Source organism: Amblyomma maculatum, chromosome 3 (genome assembly GCF_055883805.1).
Source record: "Amblyomma maculatum isolate TAMU_Amacu chromosome 3, ASM5588380v1, whole genome shotgun sequence".
NCBI classification, from domain to species: domain Eukaryota; kingdom Metazoa; phylum Arthropoda; class Arachnida; order Ixodida; family Ixodidae; genus Amblyomma; species Amblyomma maculatum.
Genome location: NC_139346.1, coordinates 170,903,755 through 170,925,734, shown reverse-complemented (window position 1 = coordinate 170,925,734; position 21,980 = coordinate 170,903,755). Strand labels below are relative to the sequence as shown.

The following is a 21,980-nucleotide window of genomic DNA, read 5'->3' as shown; positions in this document are numbered from 1 at the left end:
TGTAGGTCTTAATTTAAAAAGGAGACGAGATGGTGATGGTGAATGGTGATGAACATAATGCTAGGGGTTATACCTTTTAGAAAAGAGAAAACTAAATATCTGCTTCCTAAGAGAGAAAGAATCTTTCAATGGCCAAATTTACTTAAAAAAACAACCTGTTTTTCGTCACAGCCACAAAGCTGCGGCTATGTAATTGTGTGGAAGGCGAACTTTCTCACAAAGTAATCCTATCTAACATGAATCCATATGCATTAAAAAAAGCTAAAACGTTCTTTCGAAATTATGTCAAAAGAATGCTGTTAGGAGCTGTGCTTAGTGCTGGCTAGCATGTTTGTTTTTCGTTCCGCCTGCTCTAATTATTAATATCAGTCCGGAGTCCGGCTAGTTGGTAAATAGAAAAGAGATGGGACAAGAAAGAGACGACAAACGCACAGAGCGCTGTCTGTGTCGTTTTTAGTGCGTAGCATTACTAGCCGCAATTACGGATTTCGCCGATGTCTGTCCGATGCCGTTCGCTCGCTCTCTCTTCGTGAACTTGAAGTGGAGGAGAAGGAGAAGGTGGCGACGCACGCGTCGCGCGGCTCAGTATCGAGGAGGCGGAGAGGCAGCACAGCTGCAGCAGAAGCCGCTCTCCTCTCTCCCTCTCTGTCCATCCGTCTCTGCTTGAAGAGGAGGAAGTGACGACGCCCGCATCATGCGACAACACTAAGGGCGCGGAGCGGCCGCATTGATGCACCCAGTCAGAGAGGGGCGTGTCAGTTGCGGACGCAGCGGCTGTCGCTGGGAAGCGTTGCACAAGCGTGTGTTACTTCGCTCGAGCGTCCTCAACTTTGGCATCTCTCCCCTCGCATCAGTCACTCCTCCGCCTTCACGGACAGCAGACGTGCACGCGCGGTGCTCCCTGGACCTCAGCTCCGAGCCGCTCGCCGCGTCCTTGCTTATCATCGCGCCTAAGCAGTGCTACGCACCTACTTCGCATTTGATTAACTATGCAAATAGGTCGTAATTTTTTTGCCTCGCGTCTACGGGCTGTTGCCCTTCATGTTTGACTATAATGTTAGTCGCATTACTGACGTGATATCGGTAATGGGCCCGTTTAGTGGAAACTCCGCCGCTGCAGTTGTTGGAGTGTTAAGACAATCGTGATCGATCGAGAGGGTTGTGACATGATACAGAACTGAAGGATTGAAACATTGGGTGCACTGCAATTATTGGGTGACAACAAGAGTCAAACGTCATTATGATGTGCTATAACGTAAAATAAATTTGCGCTGAAAATAAATTTGGAGTAATTAGGTGGAAGGCGAACCTGTGACCTGTGTGTCTCCAGCAAGACATGCCACCCCTAATCCATATAGAGTCGTTCCTTTGACTTGGTACAAGGGAAAGCATTGTGTTTATTTCAGCCAAATTTGAAGAAAAAAAAAGAGGCGGTGTTCCTGTCGTGATATGCAGAGAAGACCCCAGGACGCTGAAAAGACCCATTCAAGCTGGCACATCTATGCCCGGTGCCTAACTGCCCGGCGCATTTTTCTCAACTTTTAAAATATTGCTTTAAACGTTTACGTCTGAATAATAAAGCTTTTGATCAGCATGACAATTGTCCGACTTACGTGATTCCGATGAGGGAGCCTTTGCATAGTCCTTTTTATTTGGCAGAGATGAAAACCCAACTACTGCGGCACTCTCACCCACGACTTGTTTAAGCTCTGCCTGCTGCCTGGGTTCTGCGCTCTACACAACATAGTTTCCCTCTGATTTGATTCCCAGGTAGGTGCCAGTAGTTGCCTAAGGCATATCAATTAATTTAAGTAATTAAGTAGGCGGGAAGGAAAATAATGACCAGTACTGTATCTGTCATAGGACGTTCACTTGGTTCCAATTAGGAATAATCATTTTTTTATATTGGTCCATTCAAGATGTAAAGCCCTTCATGTCTAAGGATCATCTTGTGGTGTCATTGTGTTGCTAAGAAGGTTCAACGCTCTGTACGTGAGCCGTGGGTGACGACGCGATTCCGGAATCATTTTTACTGCGTCGGGTTCTTTATAATGTGCACTTGACATCCCACAGCACAAGGATGTTCTCGCTTTTCTCCCGTACCGAACTGCGCCCACCGCGTCAGCGATCCGGTATGATGCTCTGCGTTATGCTGGCATGGCATGCTTTGCGTTTTGTGAGTGCACTCTCTGACTTTGGGAATGATAGTTAAAGAGCTATAAGGTCTGTCTAACGCTTCAACTATTTCACGCGCAAGTTGACCCTCGCAAGTTGGTTAACCAGGCAGCAATCGGCCCAACATTGGAATGTGTTGTGAGCGTATATTGGTCTGATATATGGCCAAGTATTCCCAACATGCTACCAAATATTGCCCCCCCCCCCCCCTTCCCATGATTTGTGTTGCCTCAAATAACCTCGTGAAGCTCCGCGCTGCAAAGGCACCCTTACAAAAACTTATAGACTGTCTATAAATAGGTTGTGGACAGTACGCGACTCGTTTGTTTTCATGTTCAACATTGTCTGGCAATACAAAAGAGATATGCCGCAGACGTCCTTTCATTGACGCCGTGTCCTAATTTGCATGATCATTAGCACAACTTGTCTGTCTGATATAGTAGTCCCTGTCGCAAGTCAACCGAGCAGCATGCATTATGGCTGAAGCGGCGAGTACCGCGCAGCGTAGCGGACTTCTGCCTTCCATCAAAACCTTCATCTACTTGCCTGTGCATGAATATAAAGACCAGAAGAGAAAACGTGCATTCCTGAATTAGCCTCCATCTTCATCAAGTGGTGCAACAGCTCGTAGCCGAACTGTATAAATAACAGCCATCGCTTTTAATGGACGCCGCACAAAGTGAAAAATTGAGCAGACGGGAAGACGCAAGCGAAAAATGTGCAGCCATTAAAGGTACACTGCGGACAACTAGCGGTTGGGTGAGTTTCGAGAAGGCTAAGGGCCCAGATGATCTCTCATGCATGTAACGCTAACATCACTCAGAGAAATAAATTGAATATCTATCCGTGTATAGATATTGCTCTCCCGTGACGTCACAGGCGCTATGACGGTTTTACGGTACCGGTGAATCGCGAGACCTCACCAGTTTGCCCCAGATGAAGTCGACAGCGCCACTGAGAGTCTCGCCTACAATGCGTGTCGCCATGGCCATGGAGCAAAACTGCATGTGGTGCACGCTGTCCTGATAAAAAAAGAGAAATCACGTTGACAAAATGTCACACAGTATATGCAATTACTAGAGAGGCAGTGTTAGAGTACTATCATGGAAGACAGTTGGGCTAGTTGGTGTGTATTCGTTAATGACTGCAAAAAAAAAAAAAAACACATAGGACAGCGACAAAAGGTACCGACGGGACAGAGTACAGGACGTTGCGTTAATCACCTTGTCCAAGAAGAGATCCTAATCAACAATATACTGCTTCACAAACCAATTACGTCTGCTGTGTGCGATAAATTTGCGTACATTTGTACTTCTATGCACCCTGATGCACGAAGGTTGCGGGAATGTCGTCTGCGAGCTGCAATTTCGTTGTAATGGTATAGGAATCGTGAAACCTGGGATGATCGTTTTTGCCGAATTAATAGGCCCTCTAGCTGGCCCGAGGAGGACCGCTGGTTGTCAAAAGGCGTTACTACGATGAATATCATTATGGATGCCAAGCAGGCTTGTCGCTAGTTGCTATGTATACATTGCGACAAACTGGCTACTTTACGACCAGGTCTGGGGATGAAATTTTTTTATTTCCTGGGTTCTTCGAATATTCTGACGCATTTTCTAGCATTTTTTTTTCTTTAGTAGCGGGAGATGCAATAGACAATAAAAACAATTTATCATTTTCAAGTCTTACTGCCGTGGTAGATGATGAGCGATCGTTCTTCCTGCTGCAGGAATTACGCACGTTGAAGCACCCTTACACTCGCTACAGGTGCGCTCAGCTTCACTTTAGAAACATGCTTGTAGGCTGCTTGAGACTAACGCTGCGCACCGCCTGGGGAACGCCATTCATCTACAGTATTTCATCCGTGAGGATCACGCCCAGTGACGACGTCAAGAGGTGGCAGGCGCAACTCCAAGAATTAATGGGGCGCAGAAAAAGCTATGGGGGACACTTAAGCTAAGCATTTAAGGGAAGGGCATGGCTTTCCCACATATAAAGCCACAATTTAACTGAGGCTGAGGCTGATAAAACTTTATTCACAATAAGTGGGAGGAATAGGGGAAGTCAGCTAGCGTGCCGCAGGCCGTGAAGACTAACTAAATTTAACTAAATAGTATGAACGGCCTCGGCATACCCTAAAAACTAACATGTCTGACTAGACATCCAAGAGCAGTGGAAGGTTGATTCTCATTCCACTTTTCCACATCAAGTGAGCAAACCGATTTGACACATGGTCTCCCTTAAGTCACACAAATCATCGATGAATCAGTGCCCAAATATGCCAGCTGCCAGCAACAGCCTCCAGCGCTATGCGCGTAATTTTTCGCTCCCGACATTGTATTTTCTTTTTCTTCGAGGGGTCTTCATGTTAAAATGTGCCTACAGCGATTAGTTCAGTACATGGTGAGGATCCCATATGGTGGTAAAACAGCGCGTAACGATGCGGGACAAATCAGGAACAGGCGACGACGCGAGCGCTGTGTCGCCATGTGTTCCATGCTTCATCCCGTTTTCTTTTTTAACTCGCTGTTTTACATCGTGAAGAACCAACTCAATCAACAATTGAACCACTCCTGGATATATCACTGCGTAGCCTCATTCGCACCATCCTTGTATGTGCAGCTCTCCCGACTGCCTTTTGTTCGTTTATGTTTATGAAGAGCAATGTAACGCTGAGTGAATATGACTGCCCAATATCGGTGCACTTTATCGAACATTTTTGAGTTGGTGACCCGCAGCGCCGTCAACGCTTGCGGCGAATGCCATATGCTCCTCACTTGGCGCAAACGCACACAGCAAATTTTTGTTCCCTGGCCGACCGCGTTATTCGCTTGCGCGAACTTCGCAAAAGAAGATGCTCGAGAAAATGGGTCTGTACATCCGCACGGAGATTCTATGAATAGGATTCGATCTACGGACCCAAGAAAACACAGCTTTAACGATGATGGTTCTATCTCATTCGTTGGCTATATTACGCTAAAGTTACTTTGGCAAGAACACATGCATGTTCTTCAAGGTCAGCCAATAGGATGCAACACAGAGCAAAAGCTGGAAAGACGACAAAACAGACCCTTTGGCTCCCTTAAAAAAATGTTCAAGTTGATCTAGCACCAACTCGCCCCGTCATATAAGCCTGGTTGAAGAACACTATCTATTATGGTTATGTGCATGCATATTAAAGATTTATTTATTTATTTTTAACAAGCCTGTGGCTTGAAGATTGAACAAAGCGTACAAACTTTAGCGCTATTTGAGCGGTTTCTTGCATCGACCTAAGTGCTATACTATGTATTGTTCGTTAATAAAAACAGTATTAATTGTATCGTTTCTGTTTTATTTTGGAAAAAAATTTGGCGCTAAAATGAAATGGCGTGGCTACTTTTGGCTGCTTCTAGCTACAGTTCCGGCTCATTCCAATATCTGACAGACCGCAGCCCTGATAGTGTATAAGAGTTCTAGTATACACTAGCCCTGGTGCGAAGAATGTTGAAAGAGTAAGTGCCACCCGTGGAAGCTCAATCCCCCATTTTAATCTACAGGTTAAGTCTATTTAAACTCAAAAGCTGCACGAGCGCCAAAAGCGACGCGTGGAACTGCTTTTGTCAGGATACAGGGACGCATGCATGCGGACGCACTCGTGTCATACCTGCGCGGCAGCGACAATCCAAGCGACGATGAAGCCCAGGTTGGCCGTCCGCAGGAGGCAACCGTAACCATGGCGTAGCCAGACGTAAGGGCGTCCTGGAAAAAGAGATCCGAGAGGCGTATATGCGCTTTTAGAAATTTCATTTGATCATCATCATCATCACACTGCAAGTACCGCTCACTCCAATATAAAGGTGTATGCTACTGACCACCAACTAGCCGTGTTATTTATTTTCTTCATTTCTTCAAGTTTACAAACGCTCCGTTTTCGATGGCATTGGTCCCTCTTGGTTTAGAATGCGGGAGCCTGTCAATATACAGGCGAACTTCGGTGTGTGTTCAGTGCACAGCTAACAGCGAAACAGGGTAAAAACAGCTCATAGGGTAGGGTATGTTTTCTGTTCTGGGTTGGGTTTGGTTTGTGAAGTTTAACGTCCCAAAGAGACTCAGGCTATGAGAGACGCCGTAGTGGAGGGGTCCGGAAATTTCGACCACCTGGGGTTCTTTAACGTGCACTGACATCGCACAGCACACGGGCGCCTTGATTTTCGCCTCCATCGAAAAACGGCCGCCGGGGCCGGGATTCTATCCCGTGTCCTTGGGAACAACAGTGGAGAGCGCCGTAACCACTGCGCCACCCCTGCGTTCTATAATAGACTTAGTCGGCCTGGTGGCAACGAACACCCTCTACTAAAGCAGCGAAAAAAGAATATTTGTGTTGCAACTGTGACGCTGTGTTGCTGCGACGAGAAAGCGCCGACGTAGCGCAACTCACGCTTTCCTTCGCAGTACATTGCTCCGAAGACCATGAACGTCACGTCTACGGCGAGGAAAAACACCGTGAGCAGCTGCGCAAGAAAAAAGAGCAAAGTGCCAGGACTTCAGAGACCTTATCAATGTGACGAAAGATGGCAGCCATACGCGAGCAACAGTACTATCGCACGGAACCTATAAGCGTGTTCCAACTCCTCTGTGAACGCAACATTCGGCGTCGATAGTGTCGGCGTTACGAGTGAAAAATCACGGGAATCTGGTAGATGGCATGTTAGCAGGTGACTGGTCGTCGGCTGGAGTGACGTCATGAGTCCAGATGATATGATCAAATTGGCAGGCGCTGACAACTGGGGCTTCGCTTTTCAGATAAGAGACTACGTGAGATCTGAGTCCAGCCCTCCGGGATGAGATTCACCCAGACTAGGGACTAGGCAGCTCTACCAGGACCCAAGTTAGACACGCAGGCACGTTAGCAAGGCTTTGTTAGGGCAGGATTTTACACATACGTCGGGCGGTCTTTCATGTAATGTGATAGAGTATGAGTGTATGCTATTCAGTATGTGAGGGATAAAAGAAGCAGAACTCAAAATATTACAGATTAAGCGAGCAAAGTGCACGTGCGCGAAAATAGATCGTCAAGGGAAGACTGTCAACGGAGCCTTTAACTGTGTCGCGTCATACTCTTGAAGGCAGATCTTAAGTGTCCCTCCAATTTTTTAACTATAGCCCCGTGCACTCGGCTATGCATGGTTCATGCATGTTGCATCTACGAATAAGGACTAGAAGGCGTGCAGATGCTGAGACAGCATGACCTCTTCGTTGGCGTCACCTGTGCGGCTCAGCTATGTCTGTTGAATCATATAAGCGATGATTACAGCAGCAAAGCATGCCGCATGTTTAAACAGGAAGATCAATATATATGTGACCAAACTTGCCGCGAAGACCAGAGCAGATCTTCGGGCGCCCTTCCTGGACTTTGTCGACAAGCAGCCCATGTCTGAAGTACTTCATCTTCTTCTCTTATTCACTGACGCGAGGGATGGTCGCGTTCCTGCAGATGTAGCCGCGCTGTTCACGCAGCTGATGGGCACACCCGGACTGCTGGTGCATTAAAGAATTTGGATCGATCCGCCACTGCGCATAAGACACGGGGACTCACTACGACTGTGGAAATTGTTCCTTGACTACTGCAAAGAAACAGAAGGAGCTGGTAGCTTACTCATAAAAGGAAAGATTCACAGCGCTAACAAACAGACACTCACAAATACACGCACATGGCAGGCGCTGTATTTGTGAGTTTCTTCGTTAGCGCTGTGAATCTTTCCTTTTATGAGTAAGGCACCAATTAGCTCAGCAATTAGTTTTACTGGTAGCTTGCCTTTGCAGAACCGATATCTGGACGACACAGTCTCGAGAAAAAGGAAGAAAGTGGTCCTGGTCTCCCACCTCCCACCTCGAAGATCATAACATTATTTTCAAATATCAGCACGGTTTTCGCAAGGGTTTTTCATGTGACACTCAACTAGCTGGCTTTGTTAATGACTTACAATCATCACTTAACGCAGGCTTTCAGGTCGACGCAGTTTTTCTGGATTTTTCAAAAGCATTTGATCGGGTCCCTCATCACAGACTTTTACTAAAACTAGCACAGCTCAACATCCACCCTAATGTGCTCGCCTGGATTAAGGACTTTCTTTCTTCTAGATGTCAGTATACCTCTGTTAATAATTCTAACCCTTCTTCGACTTATGTGACATCTGGTGTACCCCAAGGAAGCGTGCTTGGTCCTTTGCTTTTTCTAATCTATATTAATGATTTACCTGCCTGTCTAACATCTAGAGTTCATCTTTTCGCAGATGACTGCGTAATTTACCGTAACATATTATTAATGACAGTGACCGCCAATTCCTACAATCTGACCTGAACGCAGTAAGCTCGTGGTGCTCATCCTGGTTAATGACTTTAAACGTTTCTAAAACTAAACAGATATATTTCACCCGTCGTACCGCTCGCATTTCAACCAATTACATGCTCAATGACAATGCTGTTGAGCTAACAAACACTTACAAATACCTTGGCGTGCACCTTCAGTTTGATCTAACATGGCATCACCATATCGACCTCACCCTAGCTGCTGCTAACCGTTCAATTGGTCTTCTTAAACGTACTCTCAAACACGCTCCTATCCATGTTAAAAAAAAAAAAAAAAAACTTGCTTATATCATTCTAATAAGCCCTTAGATTGAATATGCTGCGGCTATTTGGGACCCTGATCAAGCCTATGTGTCACCAACATCGAATCCTTGCAGAACCGTGCTGTGCGTTTTATTTTTTCAGACTACTCACCTTTCACTAGCGTCGCATCATTAAAACAACGTGCTGAACTGGAAAACTTGTCGTCGTAAACACACTCGGTTAACACTTTTCCATAAGCTTTATCACCATCCACTACTGCGCAGTGATTTGTTTCAGTCACCTGATGTCATTTTTCGACGACTTAATCATGCCTTCAAAGTTAAACGCGCAAAGTGTCATTTATCATGTTATGCCAATTCATTCATACCTCGCACTATCATTGAATGGAATAACTTGCCATCGCACATCGCTACAGAAACTAACATAAAAAAATTCCAAGAGCTACTTCGCTGTGACGGAAATGTGTAGAATATTTGTTGTTGTTTTTCTTTCCTCTTTTGATGTTATATTCAATGGTTCTTATTGTAATTGTTGCTAATTGCATCGTGTTTTTTTTACAATTGTATCCCCCCCCCCCCTTCCTATGTAATACCCTCCTTTGGAGGGCCTTTAGGGGTAACCTGAATAAATAAATAAATAAATAAATAGATAAATGTCCATTTATGTTTGTATGTCCGACCAATTTTAGAATTTGTATCTGTGTTGTTTTCCAGTTCCTCTGCTGACAAAATTCACCTGCTCGTTCTTTTGGAGCAGGAAGCGCTTCGGTGGTGCCTTGGGCTCCCAAATTTGTGGCTAACAATGTATTTTACCTTGAAGCCCGAATTCCACCTTTGTTAGAATACAATTTTTGACTGTTCAGGACATACAAATCACATTTTCACCCCTCCCTGTCAGTTTTTTGTTGCCAGCCGTCCTTCTTTTTTGGATTCAACTGGCCCAGGTTTCTTACCCCACAGGTATGTAATACTGGTGCAAAATTTAACCCTTAAGTGTACTCCTTTGTAATATATCATTCCCATAAAAGTTAGCGGGTGTTCGGTTGAAAATGTCTATGATCACATTTTACGCAATAACGCAAAACATTTATCACCTCGCGTCTTAAATGTATTATTAGACGATCATTTACAAAGCCTTACAATTATAGCCTAACTATAGCAACTGACGTCTCTCGTTGTCATGAATGACAAGGCAGGCGTGGGAATATACTTTGCGCTTCTAGACTTGGCTTTTTCTGTTCGACTTCTGAATTTCACCCCAGTTTTCCAGGTGGAGCTTCTGGCGGTGGTGCTTGTTCTACACTAATTAGACCCACTTTACTCAGCAGTGGCTGTAATGACAAGTGCTTGTCGCTTGCTCCAAATATGGATTCTCCAATCTTAAACACAGTTCCATCATCGCTCCCTTCATATTTGAGCCTCGCACATATGTGTGGGTACCAGGTCATAGTAATGTGACAGTCAATGAGGTTGCTGATAGCTGATAGTCTCTCAATGGCCTCGTGTTACCTATCCTCCCGGCTACAGCGTACATCTCATGATGACTACCCGCATCTGAGCTATTCGTGGAAAAATAAATCATGCCAATCACGACAGATTGAGGTCCCTCTAACAAGGCTGCGCTGTCGTATCCCGCCCCAAAATTTGTATACGCACAGTTTGGCATTTAATCGCGTCTGCACATTTGACGGAGAAACGGAATCAATAGAACTTTTCTTGCTATTTTTTCACCGCTTCACCGTGACGGTATTTGCAGACACTGTTGCAACAGCTACTTAATTCGATCAGTCAGATCTTATTGTCGTTTGGTGCCACCATACATGGGTACAGCCACAGGTCTATTTTACCGCCATTAAAAACTTCTCATTGGAATCTAAACGTCTGGTTTGGGCGGACGAGGTGTTGCCCCTGGCCTTACGGGGCTCGGACTGGTAGGTCACTGCCGCTTGCGGCGGGGGCTAGCCTGCCACCGAATTTTTATCTGTTGTAGGCCATCATTGCACCCGCCACCGCTTCGGTGGTGGACGACGGCTGCTGCGGTTGTTGTTGTTGTTGACCAAATAACTTATGCGACGCGCGTCTTTATCTCCCCTTTTTTTTCTTTCTTGTCTATTTTCTCTTCTGTCCGAGCGAGGCAGTCGAGGTGGCTCAGCTACAGGTCCAGGTTCCTTCACTGGCAACAACAAACGTCTGGTTTGCTAATATACTTTTTTTTAATCACTGGCAGCAAATCTCACGGTGTTCACCTCCTACGTGTGTTATGATTCCTCCTTCCTATTTCAGTGTTTCACCTATTCGTTTCCTTCTATCTTCCCTATCAATCATTTTATTTTTGGCGATGTAATTATTCGTCTCAAAAAAATCTCTCTGCACACCGTTTCTTGGTCGAACCCCCACTGAGGGTACGTGCCATAAATTTAGAGGACACCACCACTACCACCTCCAATGAGCACCTCATTTCTACCTCAAGGTTATACCTATTTAAGGCAGAAATGAAGAAGTATTTTTTTAATGCACAGACGGTCATATGATGTAACGGGACAAGTCTAGCTGAGTCAGCAACATTGGTTGTATGTATAAAGCTTGAACGTTGCAGGTCATTTCTTCAAAACTCGCATATGTTTTTGGTGTGCTTCAGCGAACACTTTCAAAGATACCTTAAAGGGCCCCTAAAATGCAACTTGCGGTAAAAATCAAAGCAAAAAATCAATACAGGGGGTCTTTGTGAGTATTCGAGCCATATTTGACATTTTGTGCATGAATCCGATAATTTGCAAATAATTTTTAAAAAGTGCTCCTGGCAGCCGTTCGCAACCGACTGGGGCGACACATCTCCGCGCGCAAACCTCCCCACTGACGTCGGTGGGGCTTGCTGGGCGCGCCCGCTCATTGGACGCGGTGGGGCACCGGCGCGACTTTTTTCCTTTTTTTTTTTTCTTTTTTTTTGCGCGCCGGCGTGGGTTGAGTGGAGGGGGGAGAAAAACATCACTTTCGATTGCTCATATGTTCGGTGCTAACAAAGCTAGCTAAAGATATTTTGCGCTGTAGAAAAGATTGATGGGATAGATATTGCTCGTGCGCGTTTTATAATTTTAGCAAATAGTAGAAATACACCGAAGCAGTTTATCGAACAAATTTCACCTCAGCCGCGGCGGATTTAATTTGGAGTGACAAGGGTACTAATTAACGCCACAAGCTATTAACTCACCTACCCTGACCCTCCTTAAGGCCTATACTATAGTGCTCTAGAAGCACTGTACCTACACCTAATAAAATACCGCGCAGCACCGGAGTAAAAAAACAAAGCAGGTTTACCTATGACATTGTGTTAGCAAATTTGGGGATTCCTTATAAAAGTTCATCAAAGTAAATTAAGCAGCAACATTGAGTTAGCATTAGGTTTTCTTGCTGCTACCTTTAGGTTTCACACACCTCTCCACTGCAAGTAGGGAGCAAGATTATCTCCACTCTTCCACCTGTCAACCAAAGGTAGCAGGAGCTGTTATGTTAACGTACACATTTTCTTCCTAGTGGGGCGTTTAAAGCATAGTAAGTGAAGGTGGAACCGTATTCAAAGGCACAATGCGAAAGCTAGCCTCCCTCCTGAAGCTACGCACAACCACGTACCAGCCACCTCTCCATCCTCCCAGCTAGGAAGCTGTCCGCCCCGCGTATTGCCATTCCCTGAACACTGCAGCAACGGAATTGCCGGGTGGAGTCACTAAAAATAAAACACAACAAAATGGAAGTCAATAAAGCTATATGGTTTTTGTTAGTATTTTCAGTATGCATTTCAGTGCATAAACTAAAATGCATACACAATAAAATGGTTTGCTGGATTAAAATTGCTTGCAGGACCATGCCAGTTGCGTCCATCGCGCAATCTTTAGTACGTTGAATCAAAACGAATAACAGCGCATTTAAAGACCGCACTACCCGTACGCCCCGCCACCCTCGACGAACGTCTTAACACCTCCTCCAGCCTCCAAATGAGTAACTCCCCAACCCTCCGCTCACATTTCTCCGCCTACCTTCATCCACAGGCAGGAAATATCGTCGCTGTGAGCAACCTCAGCTTAGAAGAAAAGAGTGTCATGACTTTTATCATCGAGGGATAAGTCCAACTGTTATCGCAACTTTCATGCATCGGGTATCGGGACTACGCTGTATATTTCACTTATGTCTTATATATCATTGCTCTTCCGGCGTTTTGAATACTCGATCGAGCTATAGAGCATGCGAGCATGAAAACAGACGTGAGCTAAAACCGGCAGCGTGAAAATTCTGTACCAAAAATTGTCCTAACCAACATCACGTAGTAGTTTATTGATTGTCCGAGGAAGAAAAACCTTAAATATTGGAAGTCCATTCACAATCAACGTTAAACAAAACTTCTGATTTTAAATGATGACCGCCGTCCTCTTCGACGCTGGGTATCGCATCGCACAGTCGCAGGCACGCTATCCGGCCGTGATGAACTCTTTGGCCAGGTGTCCTGAGTCCCCCAAAGACCGCAGGGAGACCTTCCCTGAAGGTGCGATCTTCACGATGGAGATGCTGCAGTGTGCCAGCGACATGCGGGACCAAGCTTCGGGCGGAACCTGAAGGGCCCTGCATGGTACAGGTCAAGCGAGGGTACACCGGCCTAATAGCTCTCACACAGATTTCTAGCGTGCCGAGATCAACATACGTGAGCCCGCGTAGACAATATAACATTTGCATGGTGATTAAATGGTGGTGGCGTATATTACTTCAAAATATTTACCACCATACAAGGTGGTAAATATTCGTGAAGGTACATCGCGCGCCCCCTGTCGAGCCCAACCAGCATTTCATTGAACGCATCAAAGTTCTATAATTCGTTGTGTAATTCGTTTACAGGAAAGAAAAGGCGCAGTATCTGTCACTCGCGAAATCCCGCTATCATCCTCACTGTAGACAAGCGGAATTAAGAGTGTTTCATTTTTTAAAAATTACATACCGGACAATTACCAGTAAAGACATTTTTGGAGGGAAGGGGCTTTTTTTTTACCGTGGAGAGCACATTGTCTAATCTGTAAACAGCTGGAAACAATAGATCATGTTTTTTTTACGTTGTGCGCAAGGGGTATATCTCTGGGATGTATTACAACGGACCATAAAGAAGGATTTTCCACTAGACTCGCACGGCATTCGATATTTAAGCATATAGAATGAGGATGGGGTCGTTGTTGTTTTAGTGGTTATTTTATTATATATACAAAAGTATGGAAAAGATGCTTGCCAGCCCTAGTATTTGCTATATCTGTCCATTTGACGTAATTATGTGTATGGGCCTCCATTGTATATGGCGCTCCAGAATGGCAGGCTAACACTGTGACAGGAATGCTAGACCTGCTCGAATTTATTTTCGAGAGAATATGGAGTGCTTTATTGCCACCCAGAAACTGGCTGCGAACCTCCCGAATGGCACTCAAGGGTAGTAGTAGTAGTAAAAAACATTTATTTTAACAGAGGAGTTCGGGGCGCGCAGGCCCCTGGGCCCCCGCACGGCCCCACTACACTCAAACGTTCATGTTCCTACGGTTCATGATGTCGGCAGATCGGTCTGTGGCGGTCTTTTGCCGGACCGGGTCCTCAGAGCGTAGCAGGGTCTCCCATTCCTCCCAGGTGGTGAAGTGCTCCAGATCCCGCGGGGGAGGATGCGCCGGGCATTGGAATAGAATGTGGGCGAGGGTGGCAGTGGGGTGGTTGCAAAGGGAGGGTAAAGCCTTTGTTGTCGCTGCGGGAGTTTTATTGTGACGAGGCCAAACGCTGGCTGATAATGATATTCATCCATGCATATTACCTTGTGTTTCTTTTTCATGTTTTGATCGGAGTTTCGTGTAATGTCGTATGCCAAAACCAGGCAACGAAGAAAAAAAAAATCCGGGGCGTGGCGCAGTTGTTAAAGCGCTGGGCGATCCAAGTATTGGAGTTTCGATTCCCGGTGGAGACAAGGTTTATTAATTTATTTTTAACTCTCGCTCTCGAAAGAGTGACATCTCTGCTGATAACCTTTTGTCGACAATGATGAGGCATTAAAGCATTTCGCCTTAAAAGAGGCCGAGGAAAGGTAAGGCGGTTAATCTGTGGTTAGTCGATTGCTCCAGGAGCAACACGCTTCGAGAAAAGGAGTAGCAGAGGAAAGGTAAGGCGGTTAATATCTATGTTCAGGATGGCTAAAGTGGCCTGCACACGGCCTCAACAAAGCACGGCACCCACCCATAGATGCCAAGCATCCCATATGCACCGCGAGAGATGTTCCACCGTGAAGCAAGGCCTTTCTAGGCTCGTGATAAAAATCTCGCGTCCACGAGATTTGTCCGCGAGATTCCACTAGATTGCGCGAAATGTGTCCCCCAAACGTCGCAATAAGTTTTGACGTCGTCACGATTTCCCCGTTCGGCTAGTTAGGCGTAGTCCATATAAAAAAGCCCTGTAGGGTCACGTGTCAGTTCAGACTCGCATGTCGTGGAGAGAAATCCTAAGAAGCCGATGCCGCCGACAGCGAAACCAAAGAAAAGAAAAAAATTAAATTATAGCAAGTATGCAAACACACAATATATGGGTAGAAGAGAAAGAGGTAGAAGAAAACAAGAAGGAAATGCTTTCGCCATTAATCTCTTAAGCGAAGCTAAGTCCAATCCTGTAATTTTTTCTCAGTGCAGTGTGTTAGGTCTGGAACAGTTACACGCTCAGGAGTGTAACATTTTTCAGAATGTCAATCCCAATATGACGCCCCGTCCCCCACAGCTTCGTTATCAGTGAGATTATACTTCATGCAATACTTTCATCTTTTTTCATCATTTTTTTTTTCTGCGTACTGCCCCTTCTTATAAAATCTTCCGCGCTTTACAGTGTAACTTACAAATGCGACACTGGAACGAGCGAAGCATACGTATTAAATCCATTTCCAGGGTAGGCAGATTGGAGAATACTAGACATCTCACCTGCATATGAAGTAGCGGATGGCATTCGCGTGGCCGACAATGATCTCGTGCGAGTCTTCTTTCTGGCAGGGAGGCGCACGGTGGAAGTGCTTGCGGAAGCCAGCCTCAATGCGAGCGCCGTCAGTGAAGAACTGAAACCACGATTTACAAGATAGGTCAGTGTAGTTGTTAGCCGTTAGTCACGGGTGAAATTAGACCGAGGAAAAGGAGGAGGCCGCCCACAATCTTTTCAATGCAATAGCATTAAACTCCGCATTCCGAGAAAACCTCGATGACATCATCCAGCTCACGTAAATCCCTGAATGATAGTTGGCTTTCGGCGTCTGTCACGAAAATCCCTAGTTGGTCACTAGAGATCCCCTGACGTCACACACTTCAACGACCAATAGGCGCTCTATTAGGTCACTTGACCTCATGACGTTGTCAGGCTGTAGATCAATTAGAAAATTTCGCAGCGTTACTTGGCAGCCAGGTGCTTTGGTCTGTGGCGGTTGGCAGATGACATGGCTGACCGCTAACTGGTCAGCGCTACGTGTGACGTCACGATCCCAGGTGACATATCTCGACCAATCAGGGAATTTCGCGAGAGGAGGAAGCACTGCTTAGATAACAAGGCATCATCATTATTATCATCATCATCATCATCGCATCGTCTCTTAGAAATACTTAAACATCCCCAAGTTTCTTTGTTTTTTACATTCCTTCCCCATCTAAAGAGGGCCGCTGAAGAGAAATCATATTGATAGAGCACGTTCACTCATTTCCGCGACTGCGACTTAACGTGTACGGCTTGCTTGGTGTGTGAAATCTGTAGGGCAACGCGTTCGAAAAGCTAGTAATAAAAATTAGCTGGGGTTTAGCTTTAGTCAAACCCGGTAGGTTGCGTAAGCAAAGCCGACGTAGCTTCTCTTTCTGTTCTTATTCTTCTTCTGCTGCTTCTGCGGCGCGGCGGGGCTACCGACCGGGTTTACCCACGGCTTGAAGAGGGGCCCCATCTGCGGTCACTCTAAACGTGAAACGTGGCTACCGCTTCATGCAGCATGCAGTGTGTGTGTGTGTGTGTGTGTGTGTGTGTGTGTGTGTGTGTGTGTGTGTGTGTGTGTGTGTGTGTGTGTGTGTGTGTGTGTGTGTGTGTGTGTGTGTGTGTGTGTGTGTGTGTGTGTGTGTGTGTGTGTGTGTGTGTGTGTGTGTGTGTGTGTGTGTGTGTGTGTGTGTGTGTGTGTGTGTGTGTGTGTGTGTGTGTGTGTGTGTGTGTGTGTGTGTGTGTGTGTGTGTGTGTGTGTGTGTGTGTGTGTGTGTGTGTGTGTGTGTGTGTGTGTGTGTGTGTGTGTGTGTGTGTGTGTGTGTGTGTGTGTGTGTGTGTGTGTGTGTGTGTGTGTGTGTGTGTGTGTGTGTGTGTGTGTGTGTGTGTGTGTGTGTGTGTGTGTGTGTGTGTGTGTGTGTGTGTGTGTGTGTGTGTGTGTGTGTGTGTGTGTGTGTGTGTGTGTGTGTGTGTGTGTGTGTGTGTGTGTGTGTGTGTGTGTGTGTGTGTGTGTGTGTGTGTGTGTGTGTGTGTGTGTGTGTGTGTGTGTGTGTGTGTGTGTGTGTGTGTGTGTGTGTGTGTGTGTGTGTGTGTGTGTGTGTGAAGGGAAGAAGCCAACAATTGGTGAGGCCATGGATGCTATTTAGGAAGATAAAGAAATCACAGTAGAATTGAAAAACGCGTCGATGGTGGGAACCTAACCCACGACCACCGAATATCGCGTTCGATGCTCTTATCAACTGAACTACATCGACGGCTGCTCAACCTTCTACTTTCCTGGGTATTAATGTCGCTTGTAACCGAACCTTGAAAGTGTTCACCAGCGCCACCCATCCAGCGGCGGACGTAATGTGGTCACACATCTTGGTCAATTACAGGCGGCGGTGCAAACCGTGGTGTGCCCCATGGGGCCGGCTGCGTAGTTCTGCTAAAAAAAGTCCTTTCTTTTTTCTACCTGATCTAAATCTGATACTCGAGTTCGCAGCATGAAAATCTGTATATTGCTGCTGAAAGTCCGATTTCTGCAAAATGTGCTCAGGGCAAAAGAACAGTAACACCGTCAGGCGCAAGCGCAAGTCATCAGCTAAACGAAGTAATAATTTACACCACACGTTTCCGGCTTCACACAAAGACGCACGATCTTTGAACACAGCCGACCCTTCCCTTGTTCCTAGTTGACGAACAATACTGACACCAGCAGGTGCAAGATGGCATCTCGGAAGCTAAATGCCGAATTGCAGGCCGTGTAGTATAGGGAAATAGCTGTTTAATTCCCCGCAGCACTGGCAACTACTGGGGGCGTATACCTTAGACTGTGGTTTCCATATTCCGAAAGGTGGCTCCGGAGGCATGGGTTCCCCTTCGCGGATCAGCTCACATGAGCTGATAGGAAGCTCCTTCAGATGCTCGTGGATGAGCGCAGCTGTTTCTGTGGCCCGCGTCATGGTCGAGTGGACGAGGCTGGTGAACGGGATGCCCAGCTGCTTAAGCCGCTGGCCCGTCAGCTCAGCCTGCGCGCGACCTGCGTTGTTCGGGGAGAAAAGACTGCGGACGAAGGGAGGGAACCTGCTGCCGCGGAACAGCTTCAAAGCTTCACCTTGTTAGGGCTGATTTGAGAAAATGGGCAATCGGTAAGAAGGTGCTTTGTTTGTAGAACCGCCCATAAAAAAAAAAAAAAAAAGACCTTCAAGTGTCAAAACATATTATCAGTCGCGCGATATTGTCAAAAGAGGGAAAAACATATCTCACCGCGATTAATCGCACTCCTTCCCCTGTAAATTGCAATTTTATAAGCTTGGCTGAACGTTCATCGATGTGTTAATTAACCGGAACTATTGAACACCTAAGTAACCCTGTTCAAAAAGCACTACAAGACACATTTTAAAGGAATTATGAATTATTTACCGATTCCCAACTTTGTGCGTCTAATATATCACACATTATTATTAGCATATGTATTAAGCTACCCCGTTATCCAGTTTTCGTGAGCATAGGCGACCATCACGTGGCTTTGGGAAACCATGACGTCACACACGGTGGACCAGGTGGTGGACCCCATTGTATGGGCAGCCCAGTGGTAGCTAAGAAATTATTTGCAATGCTGTAACTATGATCATCTTAAATCTGAGAGCGGCGGAGAAATGGACGAGAAACCGGTAAATGTAATTAGTAAGACCTAACGCTCTTACAATTGGCAGAGATTCAACCTTACTTAATTCAACCTGGTTATAATGAGCAAAAGTTCTGTTATACTTGGTTTCGCAAAAGCTAATTGCTTCCGCCAATGGTAAGCCTCGCTTTTGCTGCCAATCTTGTTGTTACGACTATAATAATAATAATAATAATAATAATAATAATAATAATAATAATAATAATAATAATAATAATAATAATAATAATAATAATAATAATAATAATAATAATAATAATAATAATAATAATAATTGTTTCCCAGGAAAGGAAAGGCGCAGATTCTGTCACGCTTGTTCTGTGGACACCTGAACCGTGCCGTAAGGGAAGGGAGGAAGGTGGGAGTGAAAGCGGATGGAGAGAAAGAGGTACCGTAGCGGAGGGCTTCGGAGTAATTTCCTCAGAAGGAAATAGAAAATGCACGGGCCTGCTACTGGCTCTGAAGCACGGTGCAAGAGTATACTATTCTTACACCGTGCTCTAAAGCATGGCCGCCTCCGCTGCCTCGTACGGACGGAAGGGAAAATAGAAAAGAAAGAAAAAAATTCTCCAAGAATGGCGAAAGCCTACCTTTCCTCTCCTATCATTTGCCTATGGCGAAAGCCTACCTTTCCTCTCCTATCATTTGCCTCGAATTGTTTACCTCTTATCGGCGTTCGTTGCAGTGCTACATATGATTATCGTTTTTATGTAAAGGAATGAAAGGCGCAGTCTCTGTTACACGTTCTCCAAGTGTGTTTGGATAGTACACCATCGCCTCCATCGCGTAGCGTTCCTTAGCGCGAGTTCAAGTATGGGTCTGCAGATGGCAGGAACGAAGACAAAAACACGTTTTGCGGAATGTTGATGAATATGACAGATCTTGCGCACAGACCTCGAGCACAAATTTCGCGTACAACTCTCGAGCATATCATTTCGTTCCATGAGCCTAGAAATGCTTTCGCCATAAAAAGATGAAGAGGGAGAGAGAAAAGCGCGTGTTGCAACAACCGTCGTCCGCCACAACCATCGGTGACAGGCGAGCCACTGCTGAAAATGGCGGGAGCCTATCATTCCTTACCTCCGCACCCGCCACCGCTTCGGTTGTTGTTGTTGTGGCTGTAGGAAGAAGGAAAACAAAATGCACGGGCCTGCTACTGACTCTGTAGCTGAGCCACCTCCGCTGCCTCGTGCAGACAGAAGAGAAAATAGTGAAGAAAGAGAAGGAAGAGGGAGGGAAAGACGCGCGCGGCGACAACGGCCGTCGTCCACCACCGAAACGATGGCGGGTGCAATGACGGCCTACAACTGATAAAAATTCCGTGCCAGGCTAGTCCCCGCCGCAAGCGGCGGTGACCTACCTGTCCCAGCCCCATCAGGGGAGTTTTGCCTGGTGCGCTTACGACCGCTTCGGTGGTGGACGGCGGACGTTGCGAGTCTTTCTCTCCCTCTTTTTTTTCTTCTCTATTTTCTTTTCTGTCCGCAAGAGGCGTCCGTGTGCTGTGCGATGTCAGCGCACGTTAAAGATCCCCAGGTGGTCGAAATTACTCCGTAGCCCTCCACTACTCTTACCACTTTCACTCCCACCTTCCTCCCTTCCCTTGCGGCGCGGTTGAGGTGCCCACAGAAAACAAGTGAGGCAGTTGCCGCGCCTTCCCCTTCCTATAAGTCAATCAATCAGTCAATCAATCAATCTCTGCTGTCCGCACGAAGCAGCGGAAGTGGCTCAGCTACAGAATTCCAGTTGTAGGCCCGTGCAGTTTCTTTTCGGTCTTCCTACAGTCGCAACCACAAGAACAGCCCCATAGGGTCAAAATGCAACTACTCCACATACCCTGCTGCTAATTTGCTTCTCGCTGCTCATGTGTATCAGCAGCATTCACTTCTGCACCTCTTTCTTCTTCCTCTCCCACCTTCCTCCCTGCCCTTACGGTAGTGCTCCGAAAGTGCCACAGATGAAGAGCCTTTCTTTTCCCGTATAGACACACGCGGCGGCATACATTGTCAGTTCTTAGGGTATGGGCTTTGTTTGACCTCTGAATTGTACATTGAAGAGTAGTGGTTTCGCTCTAAAATTAAGGCAGAGAGGGAAGCACGGTACATATGCCAAACATGAGGGTGTCCTCAGTTTAAAAAAATTCAGGGACACAACACAAGTAAGGTTATAAGATTTCGTCTAAATGTTCTGAGGTTGCGCAGCGTCTAGGAAATACAAAACCAACAGGGTCCGCTTGCACTAGACAACTGACAACTGCTTCGTCAAGTGAGCCTATAGCTTACCAAGCTTAGTCAACGTGCGGTCGCTGTCCCGTTCTTCATAAACATTAAATTCGCCATGTCGGATTAGATAGAGGTACCGCGTCGCCGTTGGCTTCGCTTTCTTCACATCTTCGTTGTAACGGTTCTTTTCTTGTTCCGAAGCATCCACTGGCGGCCTCACTAAACGCTCAGGATCTCGCCTGCATGAAAACAAGAACAGCTCAATACACAGTTCAAAAAACAAATGAAGCTCTTTCAAAAATGAAACAAATTTGGCGTGCAGTGATAAATTGTACCATTTAAGACTCCATTATACTTTACAAAAGTGAAATCACAAACCTAAAAACCGTAAATCTAACCTAACCCATTTACACCGTCGATTTACCGAAGACAACCAAGCTTCTTCAATGATACTCGCAACCTCCTCAGGAGTACACGGCAGAGCTTTAGGTCGACATTTTTCATTGAATTCTACCAGAGCCTATGGTATTGCATTAAATTAAACCTCTAGCATGAACGGGCAATAAGTGGCCTTTTCAAATGTACTCTTCAATGCCCCGACACCGCGAAGCAGACGTACCTGTCCCAGTTGCTGTCCCATTGCGCTGTCGGCTGGTAATTGGTCGTCCACGATGCATGCGCCCGGCGCTTCCCCGCCTCTGCTACACTGACCACAAGAGCTGCTATGCCGCCACCAACAACTGCCGCTGCCTTAACGAAGTGCCGGAGCATTTAGAGGCTTGCACATCACATGAGCGGGACAGAACAGCC

The 21,980-nt window shown here is 46.1% G+C and overlaps 1 protein-coding gene across 1 annotated transcript; it reads right to left on the bottom strand.

Annotated features, from left to right (window-relative positions):
- Positions 1-13,249: 13,249 nt before the first annotated feature.
- LOC146196906 (serine/threonine-protein phosphatase Pgam5, mitochondrial-like) lies at positions 13,250-21,941 on the bottom strand. Its single transcript, XM_084597087.1, has 5 exons — positions 21,790-21,941; positions 21,231-21,409; positions 18,089-18,303; positions 15,761-15,891; positions 13,250-13,400 (listed from the first exon to the last, which is right to left on the bottom strand). The coding sequence occupies exons 1-5, from the start codon at positions 21,939-21,941 to the stop codon at positions 13,250-13,252; spliced, it is 828 nt and encodes a 275-aa protein (XP_084453213.1).
- Positions 21,942-21,980: the final 39 nt, after the last annotated feature.